The 16701-nt window shown below is 50.3% G+C and overlaps 3 protein-coding genes across 5 annotated transcripts; 2 read left to right on the plus strand and 1 right to left on the minus strand.

Moving 5' to 3' along the window:
• The first annotated feature begins 2249 nt into the window (after positions 1-2249).
• Positions 2250-8850, plus strand: NR1I3 (nuclear receptor subfamily 1 group I member 3). Its single transcript, XM_030824067.1, is given in 9 exon segments — positions 2250-2496; positions 2975-3105; positions 5177-5346; positions 5569-5708; positions 7060-7205; positions 7301-7417; positions 7601-7721; positions 8761-8822; positions 8825-8850. Coding segments are annotated over 9 exon segments (1020 nt in total). The 5' UTR covers positions 2250-2389.
• TOMM40L (translocase of outer mitochondrial membrane 40 like) lies at positions 7788-12596 on the minus strand. 3 transcript variants are annotated; one of them, XM_012511165.2, is made up of 10 exons: positions 12399-12535; positions 11931-12179; positions 11580-11647; positions 11186-11278; positions 10799-10900; positions 10547-10652; positions 10227-10349; positions 10033-10109; positions 9713-9815; positions 7788-9577 (listed from the first exon to the last, which is right to left on the minus strand). In XM_012511165.2, exons 2-10 carry the CDS (start codon positions 12043-12045, stop codon positions 9438-9440), a joined length of 927 nt encoding a protein of 308 aa, XP_012366619.1. In that variant the 5' UTR covers positions 12046-12179; positions 12399-12535; the 3' UTR covers positions 7788-9437. The 3 variants fall into 3 exon arrangements, with proteins under 3 accessions (XP_012366619.1, XP_012366620.1, XP_030679926.1); XM_012511166.2 differs by lacking the exon at positions 10799-10900 and having other exon boundaries at positions 12399-12596; XM_030824066.1 differs by lacking the exon at positions 11580-11647 and having other exon boundaries at positions 12399-12484.
• A 2298-nt stretch (positions 12597-14894) lies between these two features.
• On the plus strand, positions 14895-16228 carry APOA2 (apolipoprotein A2). Its single transcript, XM_003258755.4, has 4 exons — positions 14895-14928; positions 15098-15173; positions 15473-15605; positions 16001-16228. The coding sequence occupies exons 2-4, from the start codon at positions 15122-15124 to the stop codon at positions 16116-16118; spliced, it is 303 nt and encodes a 100-aa protein (XP_003258803.1). The 5' UTR covers positions 14895-14928; positions 15098-15121; the 3' UTR covers positions 16119-16228.
• Positions 16229-16701: the final 473 nt, after the last annotated feature.

Raw genomic sequence — 16701 nt, forward strand, 5'->3', positions numbered from 1 at the left:
GGGGGATGTACAGGGCATGTCACTGTGCCCTGTGGTCACTCTGATTTAGTTCTCAGCCCTCCCTAGTTAGGAAGTGAGAGGGCTCTTTCCATGAGCTCTTAATTAGATCCTAGTCTCTTAGTCTCTCTCTCTCTCTTTTTTTTCTTTTTTTAGATGGAATCTCACTTGTTCTGTGCCCAGGCTGGAGTGCAGTGGCATGATCTCAGTTCACTGCAACCTCCACCTCCCGAGTTCAAGCGATCCTCCCACCTCAGCCTCCCAAGTAGCTGGGATTACAAGTATGTGCCACCATGCCTGGCTAATTTTTGTATTTTTAGTAAAGACAGGGTTTCACCATGTTATCCAAGCTGGTCTCGAACTACTGACCTCAAGTGACCCACCTGCCTCAGCCTCCCAAAGTTCTGGGATTACAGGTGTGAGCCACCATGCCCGGCCCCTAGTCTCTTAAAAACTTTTTTTGGGGGAGCCTTGTGGAACTGTTACACCTCTTCTTTTAGTACTGACATACTGCATGTGAAAAAGCTTGCTGTCTGTCTGCCTGTCTCTTTCTCTCTCTCTCTCTCTCTCCCTCTTCCCAGCTTGTTCAGGATCTCTGTACACAGAAGGCTGCAGATGTAGCCTTAAACTCAGCAACAGGGAAAATCTCGATGAGTCTAATAAGCAGCAGCTTCCAATGAGTCACAAGGTTCCCACCTACCAGAGTCCCTCCCCATGTGCCACCAACCAGCACTTTTGTCATGCTGGGAAAACCTCCCACCCAGGCCTTTGCCCTGGGTCCAGGGTCTGTGCCCTAACCCCACAGTCACTGAGAGCAACTGGAGGCCACATAAGACAGACATCTCTTGTTTTCCAGATACTAAGGGTCATAATCCCTAACTCCAATCACTGGCAACTCCTGAGATCAGAGGAAAACCAGCAACAGCGTGGGAGTTTGGGGAGAGGCATTCCATACCAGATTCTGTGGCCTGCAGGTGACATGCTGCCTAAGAGAAGCAGGTAGGAAATCTGTTGGAGGCCAAAGACTAAATGCAATAAAGCACAGATAATGCTGGAGGCTAGGCATAGTGGCTCACCAAGGTGGGGGGATTGCTTGAGCCCAGGAGTTCAAGACCAACCTGGGTTACATAACAGACCCCATCTCTACAAAAAAGAAAGAAAAGAGGCCATGTGCGGGAGCTCACGCCTGTAATCCCAGCACTTTGGGAAGCCAAGGTGGGAGGATCGATCATTTGAAGTCAGGAATTTGTTTTTTTGTTGTTTTGTTTTGTTTGAGACGGAGCCTCGCTCTGTCGCCCAGGCTGGAGTGCAGTGGCGCGATCACTGCAACCTCTGCCTCCCAGGTTCAAGCGATTCTCCTGCCTCAGCCTCCCGAATAGCTGGGACTACAGGCACGTGCCACCATGCCCAGCTAATTTTTGTATTTTTAGTCGAGACGGGGTTTTACCATGATGGCCAGGATGGTCTCGATCTCATGACCTCGTGATCTGCCCACCTCGGCCTCCCAAAGTGCTGGAATTACAGGCGTGAGATACTGCGCCCGGCCTAAGTCAGGAATTTGAAACCAGCCTGGCCAATATGGTGAAACCCCATCTCTACTAAAAATAAAAAATTAGCCGGGCATGGTGGCAGATGTCTTAATCCCAGCTACTCAGGAGATGGAGGCATGAGAATCGCTTGAACCTGGGAGGCAGAGGTTGTAGCGAGCCAAGATTGCACCACTGCACTCCAGCCTGGGTGACAGAGCAAGACTCAGTCTCAGGGAAAAAAAAAAAAAAGGAAAGAAAGGAATAAGAGTGGGAGGGAGGAAGGAAGGAAGGAAAAGAAAAAAATATCCTGGTGTGTTGGTGTATACCAGCTACTCAGGAGGTTGAGGCAGGAGGATCCCTTGAGCCCAGGAGTGTGAGGTTACATTGAACTATGATGCACTCCAGCCTAGGCAACACTAGGCAACAGAGTAAGACTAGAACAAACAAATAAACAAAACAAACAAACAAACAAAAAAACCAACCTGGGCAACATGGCAAAACCCCATCTCTACAAAAAAATAAATAATAAATAAACAAAAATTAGCTGGACGTGGTGGTCCGGACCTGTAGTCCCTGCTACTCAGGAGGTTGAGGTGGAGGATTGCTTGAGCCCAGGAGGCGGAGGTTGCGATGAGTGGAGATCCAGCCTAGGTGACAGAGCGAGAACTTGTCTCAGAAAAAAAAAAAAAAGAAAAAAAGAAAACACAAAAGATAATGCTGGGGATCAAGTCAAGGGCATGTTTGGTTTGGTTTGGAAAGAGACTCTCTAGAAGGGACAGAAAAGGGTCAAGGGTGGCCCAAAACTGACTGCTGACCCCTCCTACATTCAGGAGTCTGTGACAGCCACCCCAACATCTGATGTCATGGCCAGTAGGGAAGATGAGCTGAGGAACTGTGTGGTATGTGGGGACCAGGCCACAGGCTACCACTTTAATGCGCTGACTTGTGAGGGCTGCAAGGGTTTCTTCAGGTGAGAGTCTCCTCCCCAGTGGAAATAGCCCTCCAAACCAAACCCCCTATCAGTCAGCCTTTACACTCTCGCTGGTGCCCAAGCCTGTCCAGCTACATTACTCCTTTATCTTAGAGTCTAACTACCCTGTGGCTGGCATCCTACATCTTGCCAAACACATCACTGTATAAACTGGTGGCATAACAGAGGGAAAGCTGAATGTTTGTCTGATGGACACAGCCCATTAGTCAAGAGCACTTATTATGTACCCACTGCCTGTGAAGCACCTAGCTAGTACTACATCAACTAGGCTTTCCAGAGTGATCCTGTGTTGCCATGGAAATGCTTGAGATGTGTTGGACGCTATCCACCCCTGGGGACCTTTGGGCACAGATCAGATTAGTCCACTTCACCAGATTCCCAGGTCTTTTAGACCATGTCATCTCAGCCCCTCACCTATCCATTGCATCCCAGACTCTAACATCTCTGTGTCTCACAGGAGAACAGTCAGCAAAAGCATTGGTCCCACCTGCCCCTTTGCTGGAAGCTGTGAAGTCAGCAAGACTCAGAGGCGCCACTGCCCAGCCTGCAGGTTGCAGAAGTGCTTAGATGCTGGCATGAGGAAAGACAGTGAGTCGGCCCCCTACATCCCAAGAATCCATTGACTGCGTCTGTCTGCTTTGTCCTTGTTCCCAACAGTGCGTTCTCTACATAGCAGGCACAGTACTCTTTTTGAAACTAGTTGGTTTATGTCACTATTCACTCAAGACCTCCAATGGCTCCCCATCTCAAAGTACATGATCTCATGATCTAGCTCTCCCACAACACCTTTCAGACTTTATTTCATACTCTTTCCCCCTTACTCAATCAATTCTAGCCACACTGTCTTCACTGTCATTCTTAGAAACACCAAGCACGCTCTTCCCCAAGGCTTTTCCACTTGCCATTCCCTCTACCTGAAATGCTTTTCTCCTAGATATCCACATGGCTAGTCTTGTCTTTTCTTTTCTTTTCTTTTTTTTTTTTTTTTTTTTTTTTGATGGAGTCTCATACTCTGTTGCCTAGGCTGGAGTGCAGTGACGCCATCTCGGCTCACTGCAACCTCCGCCTCCTGCGTTCAAGTGATTCTCCTGCCTCAGCCTCCTGCATAGCTGAGATTACAGGCATGTGCCACCACACCCAGCTAATTTTTTGTATTTTTAGTAGAGATGAGCTTTCACCATGTTGGCCATGCTGGTCTCAAACTCCTGGCCTCAGGCGATCTGCGCACCTCTGCCTCCCAAAGTGCTCGGATTACAGGTGTGTTTTTTATTTTCTATCTCTTGAGTATAGTGCCTGTCACCTAGTAGGTGCTCAATAATTTAATTAGTTAATGCTGTCTCTGTGCCAGGTAACTGTGCTATGCTCCCAAAGGATGATATAACTGGGGCTCACAGAAGTTAATTTGCCCAAGTTAATTCAACTAAAAACTTGCGCAGGCCGAGCGCAGTGGCTCACGCCTCTAATCCCAGCACTTTGGAAGGCTGAGACAAGAGGATTGTTTGAGGCCAGGAATTCAAGACCAGCCTGGTCAACAGAGTGAGATGCCCTCTCTAGAAAAAGAAGAAGAAGGAAGAAGAAGTTGTACAGTCAGTATTCAAACTCAAGTTTACCTGACTCCCAAACTCTTGCTTTTCCCATATCACACGATTCTCACTATGGAAGAATGAAAGGAAACTGTAGAAGTCAAAGGATCTTGGTCTGAATTCAAGATCTTGGTTCGATCTTGGATCTTTTGTAGAAGTCAAAAGATTTTCGTTTGATTTCAATCTATATTACTTATTTTGTGACCTTGGTCCTGTCACCGGAATCTAAGCCTGTCTACATTTCTAAAAAATATGATTGGGCTACGCGCAGTGGCTCATGCCTGTAATCCCAGCATTTTGAGAAGCCAAGGTGAGTGGATCACTTGAGGTCAGGAGTTCGAGACCAGCCTGGCCAACATGGTGAAACCCTGTCTCTACTAAAAATAAAAATAAAAATAAAAATTAGCCGGGCATGGTGGTGGGTGCCCATAATCCCAGCTACTCAGGAGGCTGAGGCAGGGAGAATTGCTTGAACCCAGCGGTTGGAGGTTGCAGTGAGCCGAGATTGCTCCACTGCACTCCAGCCTGGGTGACAGAGTGAGAAATTCCATCTCAAAACAAAACAAAACAAAATATATATATATATGATGAATACCAGCCCTGCCTATCCTGGGGTTGTTTCTTTCAGTGGGATTTAACCTCAGAAGTTTCGAAATTTTGCTAAAACATCAGATAAAGGTTTATTTGAAAGGATTATTTGATTATTTTCGAAGGACTATTTGAAAACATCACATAAAGTGATGCTCTAGGTATCAAGACCCCTCCCTCTACACTGTTTCCCCAAAAGCCCTCGCACCTTTCCTCACATCTTTCCTACTTTCCTCGCCACCCTTCCCTTCTCCCCCATGGTACAGTTTTCTGCTGCAGTTCTTCACAGGTTGGTGGAAGTGTATAGGAACCCCCTGCCTCCTGGAGCCTCTAGGACTTTCGCCAAGCCCAAGAAAGTCTCAGGAATTCCCCCCACTGCCCCCATCCTTCGTTGTGCAGGGCGGCTGAGGGGCCCCAGATCAGGGACCAGCAGAGAGAAGTGCTCTGCTGGTCTCAACAGCTTTGTCATGATTTCTTGCCCGGCACAGTGATACTGTCGGCAGAAGCCCTGGCATTGCGGCGAGCAAAGCAGGCCCAGCGGCGGGCACAGCAAACACCTATGCAACTGAGTAAGGAGCAAGAAGAGCTGATCCGGACACTCCTGGGGGCCCACACCCGCCACATGGGCACCATGTTTGAACAGTTTGTGCAGTTTAGGGTGAGCACCGACAGGATTTGGGTTGGAATACAACTAAAAGGGCACCCAAAAAGGCTGGTCTGAAGGAGAGGGGTGTATGCCATGTACCAATACTGAGGACGGATCTCCAGAACCCCAGCCTGAGCAGGCTTCTCAGCAAGGAATTCTTCCAAGATAAGGCTGGCGAGGCCTAAAGGAGGGCCCTAGGGCCAGGGCCTCTAGCTAATGTTCTGATCATTGCAGCCTCCAGCTCATCTGTTCATCCATCACCAGCCCTTGCCCACCCTGGCCCCTGTGCTGCCTCTGGTCACACACTTCGCAGACATCAACACTTTCATGGTACAGCAAGTCATCAAGTTTACCAAGGACCTGCCTGTCTTCCGGTGAGTGACCTCCCTTCATCTTTCAGGAGGCAAACACTTCAGTAAGTTGTATATCCACCCCAAAAAGTCACTGACTACAAATTAACACATGCCTCAGCCTTTCCAAGCATTAGGTCTTGAATTCCCAGCTTTGTTTTTAAATGTGCCAATCAGAACTGGGAGTTCTTCTCCATCTCTGAAGTACAGGCTTGCATCTAAAGTGCCCTTGAGGTGCCGCACAGTGGCTCACACTAGTAATCCCAGCACTTAGGGAGGCGGAGGCTGGCAGATCGCTTGAGTCCAGAAGTTTGAGACCAGCCTCAGCAACATGACAAAATTCCAACTCTACAAAAAATACAAAAATTAGCTGGGCATGATGGTGGGTGCCTGTAGTCCCAGCTACTCGGGAGGCTGAAGTGGGAGGATCACTTGAGCCCAGTAGGTTGAGGCTGCAGTGAGCTGAGATAGTACTGCTGCATTCCAACCTGGGTGACAGAATGAGACTCTGTCTCAAAAAATGAAAGCTAAAAATAATAATAATAGGCCAGGCACGGTGGCTCATGCCTGTAATCCCAGCACCTTGAGAGGCCAAGGCGGGTGGATCACTTGAGCTCAGGAATTTGAGACCAGCCTGGCCAACATGGTGAAATCCGTCTCTACTAAAAATACAAAACTTAGCTGGGTGTGGTGGTGGGTGCCTATAATCCCAGCTTCTCAGGAGGCTGAGGCAGAAGAATCACTTGAACCCAGGAGGCGGAGGTTTGCTGTAGCCAAGATCAGGCCACTGCACTCCAGCCTGGGTGACAGAGCAACACTCTGTCTCAAAAATAAATAAATTAATAATAATAATAATAATAAAGTGCCCTTGTCGGCTGGGCACAGTGGCTCACACCTATAATCCCAGCACTTTGGAAGGCCAAGGTAGGAGGATTGCTTGAGCCCAGGAGTTCGAGACCAGCCTGGGCAACATAGTAAGACTCCATCTTTACAAAAAATAAAAATATATAAACAAACAATAAATTAAAAAGTGGGTCGGGTGCGGTAGCTCACGCCTGTAATCCCAGCACTTTGAGAGGCCAAGGCAGGTGGATCACCTGAGGTCAGTAGTTGGAGACTAGCCTGGCCAACATGGTGAAAACCTGTCTCTACTAAAAATACAAAAAATTAGCCAGGCGTGGTGGCACACGCCTGTAATCCAAGCTACTTGGGAGGCTGAGGCAGGAGAATTGCTTGAACCTAGGAGGCAGAGGTTGCAGTGAGCAGAGATCATGCCACTGCACTCCAGCCGGGGTGACAGAGCAAGACTCTGTCTCAGAAAAAAAAAAAAAAAAAAAAAAAATTGAAAAGTGCCCTTGTTTCCTGCTTTCCACAGTTCCCTGCCCATTGAAGACCAAATCTCCCTTCTCAAGGGAGCAGCTGTGGAAATCTGTCACATCGTACTCAACACCACTTTCTGTCTCCAAACACAAAACTTCCTCTGCGGGCCTCTTCGCTACACAATTGAAGATGGAGCCCGTGGTGAGATGGTGCTAGAGCAGTAGGGGGCATGTGTGCTCACGGTACAGTATGTGGTCGGGTGACCTAGAGGCTCCTAATCCTAGTATCTCCCGCAGTGGGGTTCCAGGTAGAGTTTTTGGAGTTGCTCTTTCACTTCCATGGAACACTACGAAAACTGCAGCTCCAAGAGCCTGAGTATGTGCTCTTGGCTGCCATGGCCCTCTTCTCTCCCGGTGAGCATCTCCCAAAGCCCAGAGCCTTTTGCTGCACCACCTCTGCCCAAACACTCAGTTCCTTGAGTCCATCCACCCAGGCCTTCTAGCCTAGCCGTCAAACCTGCAGACTAGGTCTATCCCAGCCTCAGTCCCCGGGGCACCACGCAGGCCCACCCCTGCCACCCACCTTGTCCTTCCCAGCTCCCTATCTTACAGACCGACCTGGAGTTACCCAGAGAGATGAGATTGATCAGCTGCAAGAAGAGATGGCACTGACTCTGCAAAGCTACATCAAGGGCCAGCAGCGAAGGCCCCGGGATCGGTATGGTGGGACACTGAGGGCTTGGAGGCCACACCAGGGCAGGAAGGGGTTGGCGAAACATTGAGCTTGGGAAGAATGTTTTTTACTGTCCTTTCCTTAGGGTATTCAGGTATCTTGGGGTCTAGTCCTTCCCCCTGGCCATCCCTATCTCACATTGTTTCAGCATCCAAATTGCTGTATTTGGATACTGCTGTTTCATCTCACTTTTTCCAGATTTTTTTTTTTATTCAGTATAGATGCAAAGTAGTAGCTCAGAGGCTCTGGGTAATAGCATTCCTGAGATCGATGACATCCATTACCTCACTAGTCCAACTTCTCCAGACTAACGCAGACTTTTCTCTTCCCTTGGCCTTTCCTCTCCTCGCCATTGGGCCAATTCCTTTGATTTTCCGTTTCCCTTGAAGTTAGGGCCATTCACAGTTTCATGGTCAAAGCCAGTTCCAGGTTCGATAGTCTGTGATTTATCCAGGCTCTGAGGTATGCACCGCTTCTGTTTTGCTCGTTCCTCCAAGAGCTAGTTTGGCCAGAAAGGGGATGCTTTATACCATAGAACACATCCACCTTCTAGAACCTGCTCTAGAAGGCCAGGCCCTCAGATTCCACACAGTTGGAGTTCTGGCCAAGTCTGGAGCTTTCTTCACACTCGGCCCTCAGAGCTCTGGGTTCAGAAAAAACTGAGCATGGTGAGAGAAGACAGTGTCAGACCGAGGTCCCCGGAGGACCTTTGGAACCTCTGATAGTCTGTCATACCAGAGCATGATTTTCTCTAATGTTCAGACCTGACTTCACTGAGGAATAGTTCAAGGGATCAGGGCCTAAAGACAAGACTCCCAGCTGCCTTATTTCCCTCCTGTTTTCCTGGCAACCCCACTACTTCCTCCAAAGGTTTCTGTATGCGAAGTTGCTAGGCCTGCTGGCTGAGCTCCGGAGCATTAATGAGGCCTACGGGTACCAAATCCAGCACATCCAGGGCCTGTCTGCCATGATGCCGCTGCTCCAGGAGATCTGCAGCTGAGACCAGGCTCACTTCCTTCCCCAGCTCACCTGGGACACCCTGGATACACTGGAGTGGGAAAATGCTGGGACCAAAGATTGGGCCGGGTTCAAAGGAGCCCAGTGGTTGCAATGAAAGACTAAAGCAATAACTGCCTCTTCATGCGGTCATGGGGATAGTGGGGGTGACCATAGGAACAAAGTTGTTCTCTGGAAGCACAGAAGATGGGAAGGAGGAAACCTCAGGGCTAAGAGGTAAAGAAGCTCCTTCTGGGAATGGGTGGGCCCCACTTTCTGAGACCAAACATCTAGCCCTTCAGCCCTACTTTTCCAGCCTTGGGAGGCTCTGGGATGGAAAACAGGATGGTCAGCTAATCCCATGCAGGATTAACCAAAGGGAAAGGAAGAAGGAAGCCTGAGGGCAAGGGGTGCCAGGGGGAATTCAGCCATACCCCTTAATCCTTCCCCCTTAGTCCACAGCCACAAGAGCATGGGGAAGGTGATATTGGGGCTGGTAGCAGAGGGGGGACCCTCAAACCTCTGCCTCATCAACAGCCCCTGTGGCAGCTCCAGTTCTGAGGAGGGCATGGTCCTGTCCGCCACTCTGCTCCTGGGTCCTAGAGATCACCCAGCAAGGTGGGCTCTGGAGAGGGGCCTAGTCTCTGGCCCTAGGGCACCTGACTCAGAGGTTCCAGCTGCTGTGGGGGCTGGCTCTGGACAACCTCAGCCCACAGTGATGCTGAAGCCACAATGGAATCTGTTGCGCCAGTGATTGAGGAAGGCTCCAAGGGCTAGGGTGACAGGCAGAGGGGGCATCTTCTTCTCCAGCACAGCACCTACACACCAGTTACTATCCACCAAGCCTGTTGGGGGAGAGGATACCCACTAGATTATTTAATAGGGATTGGAGGAAATAGTCACCAGAAGTAAGATCGAGCTTCCCTCCCTCTGCATCCCCCATTCCTCAGCATAGCCAAATGTCTCCCAATAACCCTCACCTCTAAATACCATGTTGGCCTGGGGCAGAGTCAGGTGGTAACCAAAGGAGAATGTTGTGTCTTGTAGCCTTGTGTTTGCCTCAAACTCCACTCCAACCTGAACCTGAGAACCATGGGCAAGGATGAGAGAGAGATCAGTATCAGTGAAGACCAGAAGGGTCCTGATGGGGGATCAGCAGAATGGAGGCATGCATGGAAATATATACACAGCGTGAGCGTGGTAGGAAGAAAAATAGGTCAGCAGGGCGATAGAGGTCCAGATGAACAGAAGTTCATGACTGACTTGCTGACAAGGAGGGAAATGAGATCAGAGGTCTCACCTGTTCATTTGCCCTGTGGTAGTAACTTGCATGGGCCCCGCCTGATCCCACATTCAATGTAGCTACCCAGTGTACAGCTGTAAAATCCAAAGTACAGAGGGAAAACAGTGTTAACTGTAGCATGACACAGGCCAGGAACCCCAGAAAAGTCCAGAATTGCCCCCCCGCCACCACTACTTCACTTCGCCCCATACCTGAGTACTTCCCAGCCAGTGTCAAGATGGCCCCCTCTTCGCCTGGCCGCCGGTGATAAACTAGCTCTCCTCCCAGCACCAGCCGATGAGTGAGGCTCTGCAGGAAGTGAGCAACCATGATCACTGTGGGGGAATGGGGAGACATGGAGTCAGTCATAGAGACAATATCCAGACCTGCTCCCTCACCCCCAATAACTGCCACCCCAGCCTGCCCAAGAAGTTCCTTTTCTAAACTCCAAACTGTACAGAAGATGAAGAGGCATAGTAACATTAGCAAATGGGCAGCCAAGATAAAAAGAACTACTGTCCCAGTTCCTCACCCGACTCCCCAATCAGGTCAGGATTTCCTAGGGTCAGAGTGGCTGTGTAGTCATCTCCCCGATACTCGCCATCGAACTGCCATGTCAAGAACTTGGCCTGCTGCGTCTGGGTGGCAAGAGCAAGAAGTAAAATCTCCCTCCCTCTTTATGATCATTATAGACTCTGCTCCTCCTTCCAAGCCCTCAGAGCAGGAAACCCGTGGAGGAGAAAGAGGAAGTGCCTCAGGGGATGGAGGCAGGAACTGTGGTCACCTGGAAGACAGCCTTAGCTCGGAGCCGCTCTGCCAAGAGGAGCAAGACCTGGGCGTTCAGGCTGCCACTGCTGTCCATATCCCCTACCACAGTGGGGAACACCTGTGGAAGGGTGTACACAGTATTAAGGCTGAGCCGGATGGCACCACTCAGCCTAAACCCAAATATAGAACTTCATTAAGAGTGCACAGCGCCCCCTGGTGGAGTCACAAAGACACACTCTGGGCTCTTCACAGAAAATGTTTCTCTACCCTCTCTCATTCAGAAGAGTCACAGAGAATCAGGTTACGGCCCATTCCTCCCCATAACACATACAATTCCTCTTCCTCCAGATCTGGGTCCCAGATTGGCTTTTAGGGAGATGACCCAGGTGTATGGAGCCCTCACCTCAGTGGGACTGAGCTGCCAATCCCCTGCATAGGCCGCATGGAGGTGATATCCCGGCAAGCCCAGGGCACTCATGTGTATAGTGTGAGCCACCTGAGGAAAGAGGAGTCAGTGGAGAAAAGTGCATTCCTGCTCCATTTCAATCCCTTATCCCACCCTTAGTCTTTTCCCCATCCAGAGGGCCTCTCAAGAATCCCAAATATTGCAACATATACAGAGAGGGTCGTCGGATTAAAAGCAACAAGTCCCACAGGCACAGAGGTAAAGAGAACCCCACATCCTCCCTCATTTTTCCCACATAGACTGGCTAGGGCTGGAGTACAAAGGAAAGGAGAAGATGATCCAGGGACAAGAAAGGGGGAATAGTAAGGAGGGACCAGAGAAGTGGGAGCACCTGGAAATGGCTGCTCAGAACCTTGTTGACAACGAGCTTCACGCCCTCCATCTGTGCTGGGAATACATCTGAAGCGGGTAGGGGAAGGGAAGGAATAAGCACAGACAAAGAACCCCTACCCCAAAAGGTAGTCTCCCCTTTCAATCCCACAGGGAACACTTTGGAGGAATTAACCTCCTTTCAAGTCCTGCAATGAAATGCTTCACTTCATTTGGGCACCTGATCCTCCTTGAGGCTGCATGCCCCAGCTGTGATCTCCCCTTTCCTGCTCCCATCGCCGGACATCCGGCATTCAAGACCCTCCACTCCTCTGCCCCTTCATCTTGAGACTCCCAAATGCCAAGTTCTCACCTTTGCATAGCCGGTGCAGCTCATCGAAGCTCCCAGGGTTTGGCAGGGGTTCCTCTCGGCGGGGGCTCCGGCGAGGCAAAGTCCCCATTGGTGCCAGGCCCAATGTGTTCCCCATTTTAGTCCAGAGGACTGGGAAGGGCCGGGGTTAGCCTGTGAAAGGACGCTATTGCCCCTTTACCCCCCAACGGGCCCCACCCCTATTATCCGGCTCCCCAGTCTCAGAAACTTCCACATGGTCCGACGCTACACCTGGAACAGGAAGAGTAGGGAAGGAGAGCACTCATGGAGAGACAACCCTAGGCACAACTCCCGCCCCATCTTTGATCTCTCACCCCCACCTGTCACCCTTGTCCTCTCTCCCTTTCTCTGATCCTAGTCCCCACCACAGACCTCACCTAGCTCCCTAGTCTCTCTATTCTTCATTCCCAGGCCCCAAGACCAGGCCTGCAATGGTGCAGTATCCCTTACCATCTCAGACCATCATGCTGCCCCTTTCCCCCCGGCACACCCCGGTCATCTTGATGGGGGCAGCCATCTTGAGTGATGGCAGAACTGCAGCTTCACGGTGCATTCTTAGCGTGGCCGTAAGCGCCATCTTTGAATCTGGCAAAGAAAGCTGTCAAAGACCCAACCCACCCCTGATTGGGCCCCGCCTAATCAATGAAAAAAAAAAAAAAGCCTCGCTATCTACCATGGGCCAATGGGAAGGGAGGAAGAAAATGAGTGGCAGGTCTGACGGCCCAAGAGCTTCAACCCTGGAGCTGCAGAGGCGGGCAGGACTTGATTGGTGGCCCCTTAGACTTAAGTGGAAGGCTTTAGATCACCAGGCCTCTCCAAGGTCGGAAAAAAACTTGTGAGCGTGCAAGACACTAGAGGGAGCATCTTGTAGCTTGGGCCACTGAAGCTCCTTCCACCCATGTAGTTTCACCCATGAGAAAAGTGAAACTACAGCTTGTAGACTGGCATTGTGTGAAGGGTGGCAGAAAGAACGATTATGAAGACTTCTTTGAAACCCTGGTTCATTCCTATTGCTCCCCTCTCCCCAAAGAGCCCGTGGGAAATCCTCCTCACAGCCCTCCACAGCACACCTCCAAATGAGTACTACTCATTAAGCGCAGCACTCCCTGGAACAGGGACCCACCCTTCTCTTCTGGAGGTCTACATCTCTCGAAGTCCCCGCTCTTGACCACTTGGTGGAATGGAAACGGCTGTGAGAGTTTGGCGCAGAGGAGTAAGTTCTAGCAGAACTAACTATTCGCTGAAACAGCTGCTCTCTGTATTTAACCCTTCCTTCCCTGAGTCCCCAGGCAGAGTTGGCAAATAAAATCTAGGAATATGGAGCCTGGCCCCCAAAGGCACTCCATCCCAGGACCAGGGACAAGCCAAAGGGCTGACCTCAAGCACTAAGCGCTCCACAGGGGAATAATTGAAAATGGAGTGAGAGTTCTTGGTCTTGGAAGGTGAAGGGTGGGAGGAGGGAGAAGATCAGGAAAAATAACTAATGGATATTAGGCTTCATACCTGGGTGATGAAATAATCTGTACAACAAATCCCCATGACACAAGTTTATGTATGTAACAAACTTGCACATATAGGCCGGGTGCGGTGGCTCATGCCTGTAATCCTAGCACTCTGGGAGGCTGAGGCAGGCGGATCACCTGAGGTCAGGAGTTCAAGACCAACCTGACCAACATGGAGAAACCCCGTCTCTACTAAAAATACAAAATTACCCGGGCGTGGTGGCGCATGCCTGTAATCCCAGCTACTTGGTAGGCTGAGGCAGGAGAATCGCTTGAACCCGGGAGGTGGAGTTTGCAGTGAGCCAAGATCGTGCCATTACGCTTCAGCCTGAGCAAGAAGAGCAAAACTCCATCTCAGGAAAACAAACAAAAAAACCTGCACATATACTTCTGAATTTAAAACAAAAGTTAAAAAACAAAGATTTCTTGGTCTCTGGTCACTACCTCCCTCATTAGCTCTGCGCCTCCACTCTCACCTCTCAGGAATGTTCCACATACTCAGCGAGTATGCTTGGGGGGCAAAAGGGTGAAAGATACAAAAGCTTCTGATATCTATTTAACTGATTTCACCCAAATGCTTTGAACCTGGGAATGTACCTCTCCCCCTCCCCCACCCCCAATAGGCGTGAGACAAGGGCCAGGGCTATTGCCCCTGCTGACTCAATATTGGCTGATCACTGCCTAGAACTGATAAGGTGATCAAATGACCAGGAGCCTTCAACCTTTACCCTGGCAGAAGCCTCTTATTCACCTCTTTTCCTGCCAGAGCCCTCCATTGGGAGGGGATGGGCGGAAGCTGTTTTCTGAATTTGTTTTACTGGGGGTAGGGTATGTTCACTGATCAGCATCCAGGTCATTCTGGACTCTCCTGTTTTCTCCCCGTTTCATTACACATTAACTCAAAAGCGGACAAAATCATTTACACTTGCCCTCTTACCTGACCCTCATTCCCCTAACCCCCATAGCCCTCAACCCTGTCCCTGATTTCAATTCCTTTCTCCTTTCTTCTGCTCCCCAATATCTCTCTGCCAAGTTGCAGTAAAGTGGGATAAGGTTGAGAGATGAGATCTACCCATAATGGAATAAAGACACCATGAGCTTTCCATGGTGTGATGGGTTGATGGTATTCCATGTCCGAGCTTTCCAGAGAAATAACTTGGAATCCTGCTTCCTGTTGCATTCAAGTCCAAGGACCTCAGATCTCAAAAGAATGAACCTCAAATATACCTGAAGTGTACCCCCTTAGCCTCCACTAAGAGCTGTACCCCCTGTCTCTCACCCCATCACCATGAGTCTTCCATGTGCTTGTCCTCTCCTCCCCCATTTCTCCAACTTGCTTATCCTCACATAATCCTTGCCCCACTGGGCCCATCCATAGTCCCTGTCACCTGACAGGGGGTGGGTAAACAGACAGGTATATAGCCCCTTCCTCTCCAGCCAGGGCAGGCACAGACGCCAAGGACAGAGACGCTGACTAGGTAAGATAAGGAGGCAAGAGGTGTGAGCAGCATCCAAAGAGGCCTGGGCTTCAGTTGTGGAGAGGGAGAGAGCCAGGTTGGAATGGGCAGCAGGTAGGGAGATCCCTGGGGAGGAGCTGAAGCCCATTTGGCTTCAGTGTCCCCCCAACCCCCACCACCCTCTTCCTAGGCTGCCTTCCCCACTGTTACCAACATGAAGCTGCTCTCAGCAACTGTGCTGCTCCTCACCATCTGCAGCCTTGAAGGTGGGTGTGATATGGAGAGGGGGCCAAAAGGGAGAATGTGCTGGTAGTTATAGCTACCTATCTGCCTGTGCTCTTATATCCAGGTCTGGCAACCAGAGGGCTCAAAAGGAAGATCATTCCCTCTCTAAAGCCCAGAAAACCCATCCAAAGATCTGGCTGGATACCTTTTCGGGGAGGGGGCAGAGAGCTGGGGTGGGTACTGGCAGAGGTATGGCAGGAGGCCAGGATTCATTGCTGTGGACCCAGCTGAAAAGAGTGTGTGTGTGTGTGTGTGTGTGTGTGTGTGCGCGCGCGTGCAGGAGCTTTGGTTCGGAGACAGGCAGAGGAGCCAAGTGTGGAGAGCCTGGTTTCTCAGTACTTCCAGACCGTGACTGACTATGGCAAGGACCTGATGGAGAAGGTCAAGAGCCCAGAGCTTCAGGCCCAGGCCAAGTAAGTCTCAGGACAAGGAGTTCAGGGGCTGTGGAACTGTGGAGAGAAAGAAGGGAAGATGAGAGGTCCCACAGAAGACTGAACCCAGGGGTGGGGATTAGGACAGATTAGGCTTAAATTGCAGAGAAAAAGTCCTTCATCACCCAAAGATCCCATACGTCTCTTAGATAGAGAGGAACAGCAAGAACTGGGCCTTGAAGTTCAGTCTCTAGGGTCTGTTCCTCTACCCAGCAAGGGTCTTGACTCTACTCCTACCTAGGGGCTTTGCCATGCGATGGACCAGGCACTAGAGTTTGGGGACCTGAGTCAGTCTGCTCTGACCTCCCACCACCACAAAGGCCCCTGACAGTGCTTAGGGTCCCTCAGATTAAACTCTAATCCCCTCACCTATCCAGGGCTTACTTTGAAAAGTCAAAGGAGCAGCTGACACCCCTGGTCAAGAAGGCTGGAACGGATCTGGTTAACTTCTTGAGCTATTTCGTGGAACTCAGAACACAGCCTCCCACCCAGTGAAGTGTCCAGACCATTGTCTTCCAACCCCAGCTGGCCTCTATAACACCAAATGGCCAGGCCTAGAGCTCCTCTCTCTACCCACTCTTTGCTGCAATAAATGCTGAATGAATCCAGCTCTGAGCCTGGTATGTTTGGGGGACTGGGAAAAGTAGAGGAGTAAGGGAGGAGACGAGGAAGGAAAAGGAAAAATCTGCTTCTAGAAGGAGAGAAGTTTGGGTGTGGAGGGTTGAAGAAAGGATTGAAGACACAACTGATGAAAATGACAGGATGAGGGTGCCATGATTCTTCTCCAAACCCAAAGAGTCTCCTACAGGCTGGGCATGACTCTACAGGGGAACACTAAAGAGGCTTTGCGTTGCACACGGAACTAGGAGAAGAAGGAAAGATTCACAAACTGAATCCCTCGATTTCTGGAGGTCATAGAAAATGACGGTACCCCGGTGGAGCGCAGTGGCTCACACCTGTAATCCCTGCACTTTGGGAGGCCGAGGCAGGTGGATCACTTGAGATCAGGAGTTCCAGACCAGCCTGGCCAACATGGTAAAACCCCGTCTCTACTAAAAATACAAAAATTAGCCAGGTG

Source organism: Nomascus leucogenys, chromosome 12 (assembly GCF_006542625.1).
Source record: "Nomascus leucogenys isolate Asia chromosome 12, Asia_NLE_v1, whole genome shotgun sequence".
NCBI lineage: Eukaryota > Metazoa > Chordata > Mammalia > Primates > Hylobatidae > Nomascus > Nomascus leucogenys.

Excerpts from the sequence above, each read along its gene's own strand:
- TOMM40L (XM_012511165.2), bottom strand. The coding sequence starts at position 12,045 with ATGGGGAACACATTGGGCCTGGCACCAATGGGGACTTTGCCTCGCCGG. Across the intron at positions 11,279-11,579 it reads TTCTGAGCAGCCATTTCCAG|GTGGCTCACACTATACACAT; the intron begins GTGCTCCCACTT and ends CTCTTTCCTCAG. Across the intron at positions 10,350-10,546 it reads TGACCTGATTGGGGAGTCGG|TGATCATGGTTGCTCACTTC; the intron begins GTGAGGAACTGG and ends ATTCCCCCACAG.
- APOA2 (XM_003258755.4), top strand. The coding sequence starts at position 15,122 with ATGAAGCTGCTCTCAGCAACTGTGCTGCTCCTCACCATCTGCAGCCTT. Across the intron at positions 15,174-15,472 it reads CACCATCTGCAGCCTTGAAG|GAGCTTTGGTTCGGAGACAG; the intron begins GTGGGTGTGATA and ends GCGCGCGTGCAG. Across the intron at positions 15,606-16,000 it reads GAGCTTCAGGCCCAGGCCAA|GGCTTACTTTGAAAAGTCAA; the intron begins GTAAGTCTCAGG and ends TCACCTATCCAG.